Genomic DNA, 14,193 nt, shown 5'->3' with positions numbered 1-14,193 from the left:
TATTTAGGTCTTACATCTCCAGCAGAACACCTTGTTTCGTTTGGCAGGTTTTTGAATTCTACAAAAATGAAACCTCTCCGTCTGTCTCTTCTATGATCTCCCCAGGTACAGAGGAAGTTTATCACATGCTTACATGTGCTGGGCCATTTGTGTGTTTTCTGGTTTCACACTCAGGTCTTCTCCTGCCTAGTCTGTGGTGAGTGAGGCTTGGGGAAAGTAAGGACTTATTTGCTCAAGGCCACATGCAGGTCTGAAGACAGTCCAGGACTCTAGCCCTGCTCTGGACCTCTCTGACCGCTTGCCTGTATGAGGACCCTCCGGGCCTCCTACGGCCACAGCAGGTCAGGTCTTGAAGACCATAGAAACTGGTTTCCCCGGTCCACTCTCCCTGGCTCCCCAGGACGAGCCCATTAAGATAAAATTCTTTAGATTAAGAATTCAAAGGAATTTGAGAAAAACATACAAGCAATAAGATACAAGATTATGACTAGCAAAAGAAACAGCATGATTCACGTCATGCATGAGAATGATAGAACAAATAAAACAATAGTTCAAGAACCAAAATTAGGTTCCCAGAAAGTTACAGTCAAGCAAAACAAAAGGGCATATGAAGGATTGTAGTTAAAGAGAAATAAGAACTAAAACAATTTAAGTTAAAACCAACAAACTCCAGGGATTCAGGGATTTAAGTTGTAAGATAAAAACTAAGGGGACAGGGGGAGGATTTGACAGTAAAGCAAAGCCAGAATTAATAGTGGTAATAGTTGTAAAGGTAAATTACCAAAGGAAAACATTTAAAAAGTGATTAAAATAGAGGGAAAGTAAGAAGGAAGGTAAAAGACAAAGTACGGAGCTTACAAATGAATGGTCAAACCAGCTAGAATAAACACATAAGTGCAAGTGGGTAATGTAATGAGAACTTAACTATTAAAAACACTAAAGATGTAATTTTGAGTAGGTACAATCCATGTTCCAAGCGCCTCCCAAAGCCTATCATTACTGTTGTTATTAGTTATTTTGAATGTCAGAGAGTCAGCAGGTGCAAGACACTGTCTGACCGTGTTTGACCTGAGCCCCTCATGGGTTCCTGAGCTTCTGTCTGGTCACCTCTGGGCCTGGCAGGAGGAGAGAAAACTTGGAGGCCACCCCCGAGGGGCCACCTGCCTGCAGCCCACGTCAACAAGGCCTTGTGGGGAGGTGGGGAAGATGCTGCTTCAACTTCCCAATGGGGAAAAAAAGTTTAGAACTGCTGAAAATAAGCTATAGCTGTCAGAAGTATATGAAATTAGCTGCATAAACTGCGAAACATGTCACAGTTGTATTTTTTTCTGAGGCAGTATAAAATAGAAACAATTTCAGAGATAGGAAATCCAAACCTCTTCAGTCCCCATGTCCAAGTGGCCCCGAGATCCTTCGAATGCTCTAGTGTCCTTTGTTTATGGTCCACAGACAGTTGGGCAATTCCAGGGCCTCAGCCAGTGCCTACGTGGAGGGATGCCCAAGAGGAAGTTAGTTTATAATGCTCCATGCGCATTGTTATTGCAGAGAGCATTGCAGAGTTTTCTATCTTGCTGGGGGTGGTGGGAAAATGAGTTATCTCCAAAAGGCAGCTTGGCAGGCCAGTCACTCAGTCAGAGATGATGCATCCCTGCCTGAGCTGCAGGGGTAAATCCATCCTGGTGATACTGTTACCTGGCTTTGCAAGAGCCTTGTCTGCACAGTCTTGGGCCACTGCTAGACCAGTCTGCACAGGTGTGTCTTCAAGAGGTCTTCAAGCTCCCAGGTCAGAACTTTAGCCCAGGTATCTGGTTTTTTTCCATTCCTTCATTCACTCATCAACCATTCATCAATCATGTGCAAGTATTGAGTGTTTCTGGAATGTCAGACAAGTGCTAAGTGCTCAGGAGGGAACACAACTGGGCAAGTTCTGTGCCTCCTGGGCCGTGTACAGTGGCTCAGGCTGCTGTGAGATTAGCAGTGAGAGCCGACGATCCCGCCCGACCTCCTGGAAAGGGGACAAGGGCACGGGACGTACGGTGAGCTCCCCAGGTGCTGTTCACCCAGCCGCGGTGCTATGGACTCACAGCCTATCTTCTCTCTTCTCCTCCCCCCTCCTCCCCGGGGCCTGGATTGTTTTGAAGTGTATACATTGCAATTGCCTGAGATCCCTTTCTGGTTGTCTTTTTGCCCTTTGTTGAGAAATTGGGCCATCGGTGCCTTCGGGATGTGCTCACCGCACCTGCACTGTGTGGTTTTACTCGTTCCTCCCTCTCCTGTGTTCCTTGTAAACTGGCAGATCTAGAGGCTTGGTTAGAGTCAGGCTGCATTTCCTCAGCTCCTATGTTGCCGACTAATGGCCCAAACCTGAGAACAGCTTCCTTAAATGAAAGAGGCAGCCCCATCCTGCAGGGACTCAACATTTGTTTCTTGCGTTTACATATTATAAAGACTGTAAGACTCTCCTAGTAACAACCCAAACTAGCATTTATGAACGTCTGTAAGCTGCCCCCAGCGTTGTGGTACACGCAACTTGTACATTTCCATGGACGTGTGTACAGTTTCCAATATTGGAAACCCGTCCTTGCCCTGTGTCAGCATTCAGACTCACGGTGCCCGAATCTTTGGTGGCAATGAGGAATTCTGTGGCAATGGCCGTTTGGGAGATGGATCCAGGAATAATAATCATAACATTTAATAATCAGGGAGGTCTGGCTGGATCAGAACAGTTAACAGCCTCCGAGTGTCAGCCTTGGGGGTGACCCTAATGTTTATGCAGGCTGGCCATCTGTGCAAGAAGAAGGCACCACTATAATTCCTTCAGAGTGTTGCCAGGAAAAGAAAAGGTATTTTCAGTCAGAAGGTCAGTGGACAAATATTTTAAGTATCAGTCTGCTCAGTTTATGCAGAAGAATTGCCTCACATGGAATTGTATAATGTAGTTTAATTTTATATAGAAATGTCAATTTATAAAAGCACACATTTGAGTTCTATTTTTTTCATTCATTTGCATATTTATCAATTTGGTATTCTTATGACATGAAATGATGTCTGGGACTAGAACACTGATTCGTGACATTGCTTCCATAGTAAAGTCCAACGTACAACACCTTGACCTGAGAGGAGCTCTAAGGGACCAGTTCAGCAATGGACCTGTGCCTCTGGGCTTTGCCCCTTTGGGTGGGCTAACAGGACACCCTCCTCCTCAGACATGTTTACCCTGGCAATCCCTGCGTCTGGGGCAGCCTGGGGTGTGGGAGATTATGGGGTGTGGAGTTAAAGCCTCCGGGTGCATGGTCTCTGGCTATCTCACTAGCTATGCAACCTCAGGCTAGTTACCAACCTTTGTTGAGCCTTAGTTTTCTTGTCTGTGAAATGGGGATAATGATAACAGAATTTAAAGAGAGCGTACACAAAAGCACTCCACAAATATCAGCTCCTCTCCTGTACCCTCCTTATGGCACACCTGTCTACAGTGATTGTGCCTCCGTCCTGTAGCCTTGCCCAGTAGCACACCAGCCCCTGCTGTTGGCATATGGAAGGGGACTTAGAGAACACCCTTGGGTGAGCTGTGGACCATTCCAGACCCTCTGGGGACAGGCACAGGCCATGAAGAAGAACATCACATGCTCTGAATCAGCACCACTCAAGCTTCTTGCGAACTGGAGGACCGGCCCCTGGGCTGTCCTGGGGCTCAGAAGACCTCAGCCCTCTGCTCCCCCGCCTCCAGCCCCTTCTCCTTCCTCGGCTCTCACCTCACTCAGGCCCCCTTTGACACTCTCTTGTGTGGGAGACTGAGACTCTAACTGCACTAGACGTCTTTTGGGTGCTTGGCTCTCCTTCATATACTTCTCAAAGATTCCTCTAAGCCTGTCTCCCACTGATGACATGGGAGTGGCCCCATGGGCCTGTCTCCTGGGCTTTTAGCTGGTTGTCCCAGAGATAAAACACTTGACCAAAGGATGCCAACCAGATTCTCTTCCTTAGAAATTCTTTCTCTCCAAGAGACACAAAAGGGAGTATTCATAGCTGCCGGTATGAGTGCCTCCAGTCTGCCATCCTGAGTCACGTGCAAGCTGACAGGCAGAGGAGAGAGCGGGAGGAGAGCGCAGCCCACGGAGGGAAGCAGAGAGGAGTGGGCCCCGTGGCCCCAAGAAAAGGAGGAAGTGGTTCTGATTCCTGATGGCTCTCCCATTCCTGTAAAGCTGGGCTTCATCCCATTTGCTGGGATCCTTTGGGACCCTAGCGTCCTTAACATCTCCCCTTTTACTTGAACAAATTTGAATAGGCTTCTGACCTTTGTGATCAAAACAGTCTTGACCAGTGACTAAACAAGGATATCCACTCTCACCGTTTCTTGTCAACATTGCGATGGAAGTCCTCACCAGAGCAATAAGGCAAGAAAAAACAAATAGAAGGCATGAAGATTGGAAAGAGTGAACTAAGACTATACTCACAGCTGGCAGGATTGTGTGCATAGAAAATCCTAAGGAATACACAAACAATTAGAACTAACAAGTGAATCTATCAAGGTCACAAGATATTTGGATATGCTTGGATAGGATAGGTGACCATGCAAAAAGCAATTGTGTTTAAACATCCTACCAAAAAGATTGAAAAGTGGCACTATAAATTATAGCATTTAAAATAGGATCAAAGCATTAAATACCTAGAAACAAATGTTATTTGTTCCTTAAATATTTGTAAATTAAAATATGTGTAAATCCTCTATACTAAAAGCTACAAATCATTGCTAGATTAATTTAAGGAATATATAAATAAATAGAAGGTTAGGATATACTCATAAATTGACTAATTTGTGGTGCTCAATATTCAAGTGTCAATGATTCAGGCATCAATTTACCTATAGAGACAATGCAATCTTAACTAAAATACAGCAGGCTTTTTTAGAACAGAAATTGAAAATCCAATTCTAAAATTTACATGGACAGGCAAAGGACTTAAAATAGCCCAGACAATCTTTCAAAAAAATAAAGTAGGAGGGTTTGTACTATCAGATTTTAAGACTTAGCATAAAACTACAGTATGTAAGTGCGATATTGGCACCAAGAAAGACAGATCAGTGAAACAGAAGGAAAGTTTAGAAAAGACCCATGTGTTTGAAGTCGGTGAATTTTGGGGGATATAAAACCACCAGTTCAATTCACTGGGGAAACAGAAGGTCTTTTTAATAAATGACGTTAGAGCAACTCGTGTGTGGATGGACCATAGACCTACACGGGGCAGCTAATAGTATAAAACTTCTGTAAGAAAAAACACAGGAGAGTATCTTTATGCCTTTGAAATAGTCAAATATTTCTTAAATAAGATAGAAAATGGCAAACAATAAAAACAAATCGATAAATTAGTCTTCCCTCAAAATAAAAAAAAACGAGCCACAGACTGCTTTAGATGATGGATATGATGGTTAATTTTACATGTCAGCTTGGCTGGGCCAGGATGTCCAGATATTTGGCCAAATATTCTGGATGTTTCTGGGAAGGTGTTTTTTGAGATTAACACTTAGATCAGTGGACTTGGAGTAAAGTAGATTATCTTCCACAGTGTGGGTGGGTTGAAGGTCTTGATAGAACAAGGCCCAGCCTCCCCAGAACACAGAGGAATCGTACCAGCAGACCGCCTTTAGACAAATGCCAGCCCTCCCTGGGTCTCCAACCGCCAGCCCACCCTGCAGATTTTGGACTCGCCAAGGTTCCTTCCTTAAAAAGGAGTCAATCTCTTTCTCTCTTTCCACATGCTGTTGGTTCTTTTTCTCTGGGGATCCCAGCAACTCCAAGGGGAGACCCTCCTGGGGGGGAGTGGGCAGCTCACAGCACCTGGAAAATTCCCTCCAAACTAAAATAAAACGCTGGGGCCAGTGTCCTTACCTCTCCTCTCTTTCTTATTGATTGTGAAAATGTGGAAACATTATGTGCCGACTGGGAAATGGCCACTGTCCTGAGTGTCCTCCTTTCCCTGCCCCCAGGGCCCCTCCTCTGCCCCCTGGGGCTCTTGCTCTGACTTTGGACCCTCTTGTCAACTGTACCATCCCTCCCACTGACCCTTGGACGTGGAGCTAAGGGTGACTCCCCACCGTCTGGTGGAGCGTCCTGCACGGTGGTCAAGGCAGTACTGTTCTTGGCTCTTGGGGCTTAAGCCAAATCAGAGGCAACAGGAAGCAGTTGCCCTTAATATTATATGTAAGAAATTACATGCTGGTAAAGTAGGCCTTGTTTTTATGTACTTTTTATAACATATGTATCTATATATATAACCAAGGCCTTAAGGGCAAAGCAACAACAGAAGCCACTGGGTGCCTCCCGCCCCGGCTCTGGGGCAGGGTGCCTAATCCGGACTTCCCTAATGCCGACATAGATTATTTTTTCCCCATAACCAGTCCAGGATTGGTAAAGGGTAAAGTTTCTAAGAATTTACCTGAAGGCATTAATGAGGCATGTGCGTCATGATTTTGCCACAATGATATTAATCATAATGTGGCTTACAAAATAGCTAAAATTTGAAACTCCCTTGGAACAGAGATTGCTGTCCCTCCTCTTTCTTTCTATTCTTACTATGAATTCTCCTTTCTTCCTTACTATGGAAGCAATCTATTGGGGACAGAAACATTCAAGGTTCTAAAAAGACATACAATTCCCAGGTTCCCTTACAGGTGGAGGTGGGCATGTGACCTGGTTTTGGCCAAAGAAATATAACTGCCAATTTTTGGGTGGGCTTCAGGGAAGCTCCGCAAAAGGAGGGCAGGTTAAGCTGGCACATGCCCCCACCGCCCTCCACCTGAACTATGGCTGTGATGCCTGGAGCTCTCGCAGCCATCTTGACAGTGGAGTAGAAGCTAGAAAGAGCCTGGATCCCTAGGAAGGCACCAAAGAGCTGCTGTCACAACCCTCCATACTTTTTTCGCGTAAGAGCCAAATAGATCTCTGCGTTGTTAAGCTGTGTTATTTGGATTTTTGGTTACAAGCAGCTAAATTCAATCCTAACTGATACAATACCCAAATATCCAACAACAGGAGCATAATTAATAAATTACAATCCAATTATACTATCGATTATTTTATAGGCATTAAACAATTGTGTAGAAAAATATTTAGTAACATGGAGAGATATTTTTGATGTACAGTTAAGCAGGTTTCAAGACAGGATGTATAGTAAGATCACATTTTATGAAGAGAAAATATGTATAAAACAGAGAAAAAAGACTTAAAGCCGTTACAACGTATTAAGACCTCTCTGGGAGTGGTGGCGGTGATGCAATGATTTTTCTTTTTTACTTCTGGCTGTCTGTAATACTTATAATTTCCTAGTTTTGTGGCAGTGTAGCAAATGGTTATTTTTTTGAAAGGCCATTGTGGAGTTCTTTTTTTTAAACACAAGCAACTATAAGTTACCTTTCTTTTTAAACATGAGAAGTTTAAAAACTTCTCCATACTTTTAAACATGAGAAGTTTAAAAACTTAAACATGAGAAGTTTAAAAACTTGACCGTACCCTAGTCAAGCTTTGCAGTGTCCCTTGCTGCCCCTTTTCCCGACCCAGCACCCCCTCCTCCTGACGTGCTCTCTCACCTTGTTCTCCTGGCTCCTGGGCCTGTCCTTGCTGCTCTCCAGGGAGGCAGGCAGCTCTGGGCGATATTCAAGGGCAGGGGCTCTTTAGCAGATTGTCCACTTTCCAGGGAATCTATGACATTTAAGAAATGTAGAGAGTTAGAAAATGTGCATCTCCCCCTTTTCAGATGGTTCTCACTATGGCTGGGACAGTTCATTCGCCCTGGGAGGCAAGGAGGTGGAGGGAAGAGGGTGTTCTCCCCTCCAAGTCCTGAAGAGGACTTTGCCACAGTGACCAGGGATGCCATCTCTGCAAAAATTATGGTTATGATAGAAGAAACTTCATGTACATGGACATATACGTACACATATACATGTACACATAGTCAGTGGAAAAAAGAATACTGGAAATGAGTTTGCAAACTAGAGCCAAGCCTGGGTAATGTCTTAGAGGGTAAAAAAACCATAGCTGTCAATGTTGCTCCTACTGGAAAAGGCCATTTGCAACTTAGCAGTCTTTTAATATCTAACTTTACAATGCCTGCAACCTAATCAATATTAAATAATGTTACTTCCCCGGGAGCATCAGACCACCTGTAGGTGGGTTGTTAGTCAACATTCTAGTATGACTTTGAAAGGGTGCCCATTTGCCAGGCCTTCCAGACCCAGGCCACAAACTCTGAACCCAGTGTAGGGAGTGGACCAGGGAAGCCCCTTGCCAGGGGGCCGGCTTTGTCTGCTCCTCCAGGGGACAGCAGAGAGCATTTTCTCTTTGACTCCTGATTAGGCAGCACTGGACTATCTCGGGGAGTTAACTCCAGGGAAGTGAAATGAGGGAGTCACTTAATACGGAAAACTGTGACTCTGAAGAAAATATCTATGATCTGGACATAAAAGCACCTTTGTGCAGGGGGCGGCAGGAAAGGAAGTGGCCCCTGTTCTCCTCTGCACTGGCATCAGAGCTCTTGATTCAGCTTGAGAAGCCCCAGACTTGAGGCTCTTACCCCACTGACCCTGTTCCCCTCCCCAGTCTCATCTAAGCCACAGCCCCACACCCACCTTTGCTCCTGCCCAGAAAGGTGCTGCCCCCCAACTCTGGGCAGCTGTGTCTGCTTGCAATGCTGTGCAAGGCCCGAGACATCATATGGCTATTATGCACTTGAAATGTGGCTAGTGTGACTGAGGAAATAAATTCTTCCTTTTTTTAACTTAATTTAAATTCCAATGTAAAAACATACTCAATTCAGTTACTAGAAAACTTTTAAGGATATTTGGAATGATCTGGGCATTTAAATCTACTTTTCTGACTGTACATTTTATGGAATCTAAATCCAGATCAACTATGTCCAATGAAAATTTAGCATGCAAATTGAGAGGGGCTGTAAGTATAAGACCTCAACAGATTTCAAAGACTTCGTGCAAAAAGAAAAAGCAAAATATCTCATTACTAATTTTTACATGATTATTGACTCCATAATGAAATGATAATATTTTGGATATATTGGGTTAAATAAAATGTATTGTTAAAATGAATTTTACGCATTTCTTTTCACATTTTTAATGTGACTACTGGAAAATTTTAAACGACACATGTGGCTTGCATTTCTGTTGGAAAGAGGGGCTGCAACCTCCTTCCCATCTGCACGGGCTTTGGGACCAGCAGGATCTGAACTCCACTTCAAGTCGCACCACTCACTAGCTGATTTGGGGTAAGTGACTCAGTCTCTCTGGGCCTCAGTTGTTTATTTAGCCTATAAAATGGTTATTGTAAGGACACCCTTGAAATACCTGAGCACTCAGCCAAGTTAGCTCCTGTTCTCTTTCCGGCCATGTCTTTACACATCCTTCAAGGTTCATGTAAAGTATCATCTTCTTTGGGGACCTTCCCTACCCCATCCAAGGGGTGTCATTCTTTGCTTTACCTTCCTTGCAAGTTTTGACACTTTGCTTGCGGTAAAATGACATCATTATATTGTAGGTTCTCAAGGGCAGAGATTCCAGCTTTCTTTGTGTGTGAGTGATTCTAATGTTTAATGTACTAAAAGTTTTCAGACATACACAAAAATTGAGAGAGGAATGTAATGTGCCATCCAGCTAGCTTCTGTGATGATAGTATGTCAATCCGTGTATTTATCTTGCTTAGCATGGTACTTGACACATGATTTTGTTAGTGTTTGTGGTAGATGACAACAGCCATGAATTCTTTGCCAGCCCTCAAGCAGTGGAGTCAGGCTCCCCGTGCTCTTATCTGGGACGGCCTGTGAGATTCTTGGACCAATAGAACATGGTAGAAGTGACTGTACGGGTTCTGAGTCCAGGCCTCCGGAAGCCTGGCAGGTTTCTGCTCGTGCTGCCGGGGAGCCCTGCCTCCATGGTAACACGCCCAGCCGGCCTGCTGGAGGGGGAGCCACCGCGTGGAGCAGGCGAGCTGAGGCCCTCTGACCTGGGCCAACCAGCCCCCTGGCCGCCAGAGGCCAGGGAGGCTGCTCTTGACCTTCAAGCCCAGGTCGGGGGGCCTTAGCTCGCCAGCTGACTGCACCGGTCAGAGGGGCCCACACAGAGCAACCACCCAGGCAGCTCTGGAATCCTGAGAAATAATAAGTATTGTTTTGTCTCTGTGTTTTGAGGGGGTTTTAACGTGTGGCAAAAGGCTACCTGATTCATCAGAGTGAATGAATGTTTGTGAATGAATTAATGAATCCCTGGATGTGGAGCAAGGTTGCCACTGCCAGGACACCCAGGGTGGTATCCTGTCTGGTGGCAGCTGCTGCCAGTTATTACCCATTTGCAGCCCCCACATGCTGCCCACCCAGGCAGGAGGGCAAGTCTCAAGGCAAGGGGTCTGTAGCTCTGGCTCCCTCCCATTTGTAAAGGCTTCTGAATGCTAGTCTGCCCAACAAACAAACTCTGAGCAGACAAAATGTGCTGGGAGCTGGCTTCAGTGATTATGGGATCCTGCTGCAAAACTATTCCCAAGGTATTAATCTCAGGTCTTTTCAGGGCCACTGAAATGCTGGCCATCATGGTGACAGTGAGAGAACAGGACAGAACCTCACCACTTAGGAAACTCTTGCTCCCGTATGTCCCCAGACGTGGACAGCTCCAGGCCTCCCTCCTGGAATGCATATATGTCCGGGGGTGTTTTGTTGAGTCCTAGACCAGGATGTCTCTTTTCAGTGGAAGCCAGTCTTATTGTATAATTTGGGTCAACACTTTCTCCTGAAGTTTCCACATCATCATATTGGGGGAATTTGAATTCTTGAGATAACAGATTCAGAATGTTCCCCTTTATTGGACCTGCTGTTGATCATTTTCAGTGCCTTTTATATCGATCTAATTAGGGCCTTTCGGCCCTGCTACTGCAGCTGATGTCAAGGAACAGTGGCGGCAGCTGTCTAGGGTACTGACCTGCCGGGTAGCTGACGTTGTGCTCGGGAGTGTCTCTGTCTTTGCCTCTGCTTCTATATCGGATGGTGCGATTGAAGATGGAGCTTCTCTGGATGGGGGTGTGCTGATGGGGCTCTTTGTCTTGCCTCTTCTGGGGGTCAGTGTGGGGCATCTTCTCCTCTTTGGAGAGTAACTCAGGTCTCAGGCTGGCTGATTCATCACCAATTTTCCATGAACCACTCATCGATTTCTTCCACGGCTTTTCCAAATCTTCAAATTCCCTGGTCTCCATGGAAATAGGTCCTGTTGCTTCTCAACACAATGAATGGAGATCAGTAACCTCCCCAAGCTTCACCAGTTTTGAGCACTTTAGGAAAGAAAGAGAACAATTTCCAGTTAGGGTCATGAGGCTAACTATTCCATTCAGGGTATGATACTCCACTCCCATTCATAGACTTGATGAAATTTGGGGTGATCTGCATTTCCTAGTGACTGCGTCTTTGTCAATGAAAATTGCAGTTTAATCATTGCAATTTGGAGGCATTCATGTATCATTTCATAATTAAGGTTTGTTTATTCTATTCATAGGATGCACTTTTGGGGGAAAATGCTTCAAGTGGCTTGTATAACTAACTTTCAAGTAAACATTTGCCAAATAATTCAAGAGAAAGAGTAGCAAAATTGGCGAGGGGAACTCTGATGACCGGGCAAGGGAAAGGAACCTATCATGTTCTCGAAGGGTTTAGAGGTTCAGCAAAACTTAAGAATTACCTCTTCTGTCTGTTTTCTTCTGTAAAATGGAGAAAATAGGGGACTGGGCTTGAGGGCATCCTCTTTTCCCACTATACCCCTCTACCTACAGGCAGGTGCCCTGGCTACCCTAAGCCTCACCCTTGGCTATGGGTGAGTTCCCAAACGCCTTCTCCTCCCCCAACCCCAGTCCAGGTACACACCATGATTTCAGGGCAGTCAGTCAAGTGATCTTAGAATATTCAGGAGGGATGGGGGCTTCCCCTGCCCAGGCAGACAATAACCTTGTTTATCCAGGGCAGGAATTTGGACTCCCTGGGCAGGAGAAATTTGAGGATCAAGGGCCATTCTGGTTCCTGGAACAGCCACTTAACAGCATAGATGTGGGTTTGCACTGGGGTTTTGCCTCCTGTCCTGTCTGCCTGCATGTCTGGTGATATTTGATTATTGACCTTGCCCATAAATAATCAACCAAGCAAATGAGCATTTGGGAGAAGAGATCAAGGAGCCCTAAGACAAGGACCTGCCTCTGGTATCTTGGCAGAGCCCCGGGGCAATGCCCAGGCTTGTGGGCACCTGGCGAGCTCCTTCACCACTGTGGTCAGCTGTGTGACCCTGGCAAGCCACTTGGAGTTCCAGCCCCACGTCCTGATCCATAAATCGGGGGTGGGCACCATGGGGTCTGCTTGGGAGATCCTGTCCTGCTGGCCTATCCTTCGCTTTGGAGAATAGGTAACACTGCACTTTCAGGTGCTCAAAGAGGAGAGTGCAGTAGCTAAGATGTCACATTTAGGAGCCAGGCAATTAATAGGACATTAGTCTGGGAGGGCGATGCTCATGGTAAGTGTGGCAAGGAACCCACAGCTTGTGGGCAGAGTGGGTGGTTTCCATTCACAGCAAGTTTACCCTGAGTCAACAAGGGGGTGTGGTTCTAATGAAAACTAAATTGTTCTTGGGCCATAGAATGAAGGAGAATGAGACACTTCCATCCAGGCCAGATGCGTGAGGGACCCTCTTCCCTATGCTTTGGTGGGAACCACCTGAAAGGTGGCTGGCTGGCTGGGCAAAGACCCAGAGGGACAAGGCCAGGGTTGTGACACGTCTACCTTCTGTGGCCTGGGGCAGGGGGCAACGGGATTAAGGCCACAGGCAAGGACAGCCCTCAGTCTTGGATCTCAGAGCTCTCCAAAGGTATGGCATCTGCTCCGGGGCCAGTGAATTCCCTGTCCCTGGAGGTGTCCAGGCAGAGGCTGTTAGATTTTAGGATGTAGTGGCTCCGACCTACCCCCTTGACGTCTCCTTCTCTCTCCTTTCCCTTGCCCTCTGTGCCCCCCAGCTGGGTCCAGACTCTGATACTGAGGGTGCTCTCAGCTTAGAGTCGATCTGGGGACAGCGAGTGGGCAGGGGTCCTGTTGCGGGATGGGCGAGGCAGGAGTTCGCTGTGTGTTGGGGCCAGTCTGTAGGGGTCTCTGAACTGGGTCAGGGACTTCCCACCGCATCTTTGATGACCATGACAGCATCCCAGAAGCTCTGGGCAGGCTGGGGATGGGCAGAGGCCAGGGGGCAGGTATCACCCAGGTGTGGCGGGTGAGCGCCACCAGGGTGGGCGCTGGGGTGGGGAAGACAGGTGAGGGCGTGATGCCATCAGTGACTCACAGTGGTTTGGCAGGAGTGGGGTGGTGGGCAGGTGCCTGGGCGGGCCAGAGCCACTCCCTGCCTGTCAGGGAAACGGAGCGAAGCCAGCTTGGACTGGAGCATGCTGGTTCAGGGACATGCAGCTGAAGGAACTCCCAGTAGGAGCGTCTGTGATTGGAAATCCTTGAGGGCAGCTGACTGATTGCTAGGAATGGGCATCTCCCTGCTCGGCCGTGGGGCACCTCCACGCCTTGGCCCTGAGCACAGATTGGTTTTCGGCGTTCAAGGTTATCATCATCATCACCCTTATGATTGTTACTACTATTAATTTAGGCTGCTTTTTTAAAAAATGGAAACTTACCTACAGTAGAATTTGCCTTGTTCTGTGCATGGCTCTGTGAGTTGTGATGAAGACATACCGTTCATGTCCCCACCCCCACAGCCAAGATTCAGGACGCTCCATCACCCCAGAAGTCCCCCCGTGCCCCACTGCAGTCAGCCCCTCCTGTACCCCCAGTCCCTGCAGACCACCAATCTGCACACGCCCCCCAGCTCCTCTTGTTGACTGCCGATGACGGGGGCTGCATGGTGCAGCCCTGGCCCCTGGCTTCCTTTGGTCAGCGTGAAGCACCTGAGATTCAGCCCCGTGGTGTCAGGGTTGATCGCCAATGTTTACTGTGCAGTGATGTGAACTCATGGAGGCCTGCGATGTGCTGGGAAGGGCGCTGGTTTAGGAGTCAGGCACTTGGGCTCGAGTCTCCACCTCCTGCTGCCTGTAATCCCCTGCTTATCCTGATAACTGTGAGCCTCAGTTTCCTGTCCAGGAAGCACAGGTTCTGTGGGTGTCTCTGGGGCTCCTT

General features: G+C 46.9%; 1 protein-coding gene across 3 annotated transcripts in view; it reads right to left on the bottom strand.

Annotated features, from left to right (window-relative positions):
• NGEF (neuronal guanine nucleotide exchange factor) overlaps positions 1-14,193 on the bottom strand; it is a 90,205-nt gene that overhangs the window by 50,811 nt on the left and 25,201 nt on the right. Inside the window, exons 2-3 of one of the 3 annotated variants that reach the window (XM_036911778.2) lie at positions 10,970-11,315; positions 7,583-7,694 (exon numbers count right to left, since the gene is read on the bottom strand). In XM_036911778.2, the coding sequence (XP_036767673.2) occupies positions 7,583-7,694; positions 10,970-11,240 (383 nt within the window). In that variant the 5' untranslated portion in view covers positions 11,241-11,315. Of the gene's footprint in view, positions 1-7,582; positions 7,695-10,617; positions 10,917-10,969; positions 11,316-14,193 lie in introns of those variants that run through there. The other 2 variants (XM_036911793.2, XM_036911785.2) reach the window with 2 other exon arrangements.

This window comes from Manis pentadactyla, chromosome 6 (assembly GCF_030020395.1).
Source record: "Manis pentadactyla isolate mManPen7 chromosome 6, mManPen7.hap1, whole genome shotgun sequence".
NCBI lineage: Eukaryota > Metazoa > Chordata > Mammalia > Pholidota > Manidae > Manis > Manis pentadactyla.
The sequence above is the reverse complement of the archived record's forward strand: the minus strand, read 5'-3'. Positions and strand labels throughout refer to the sequence as shown.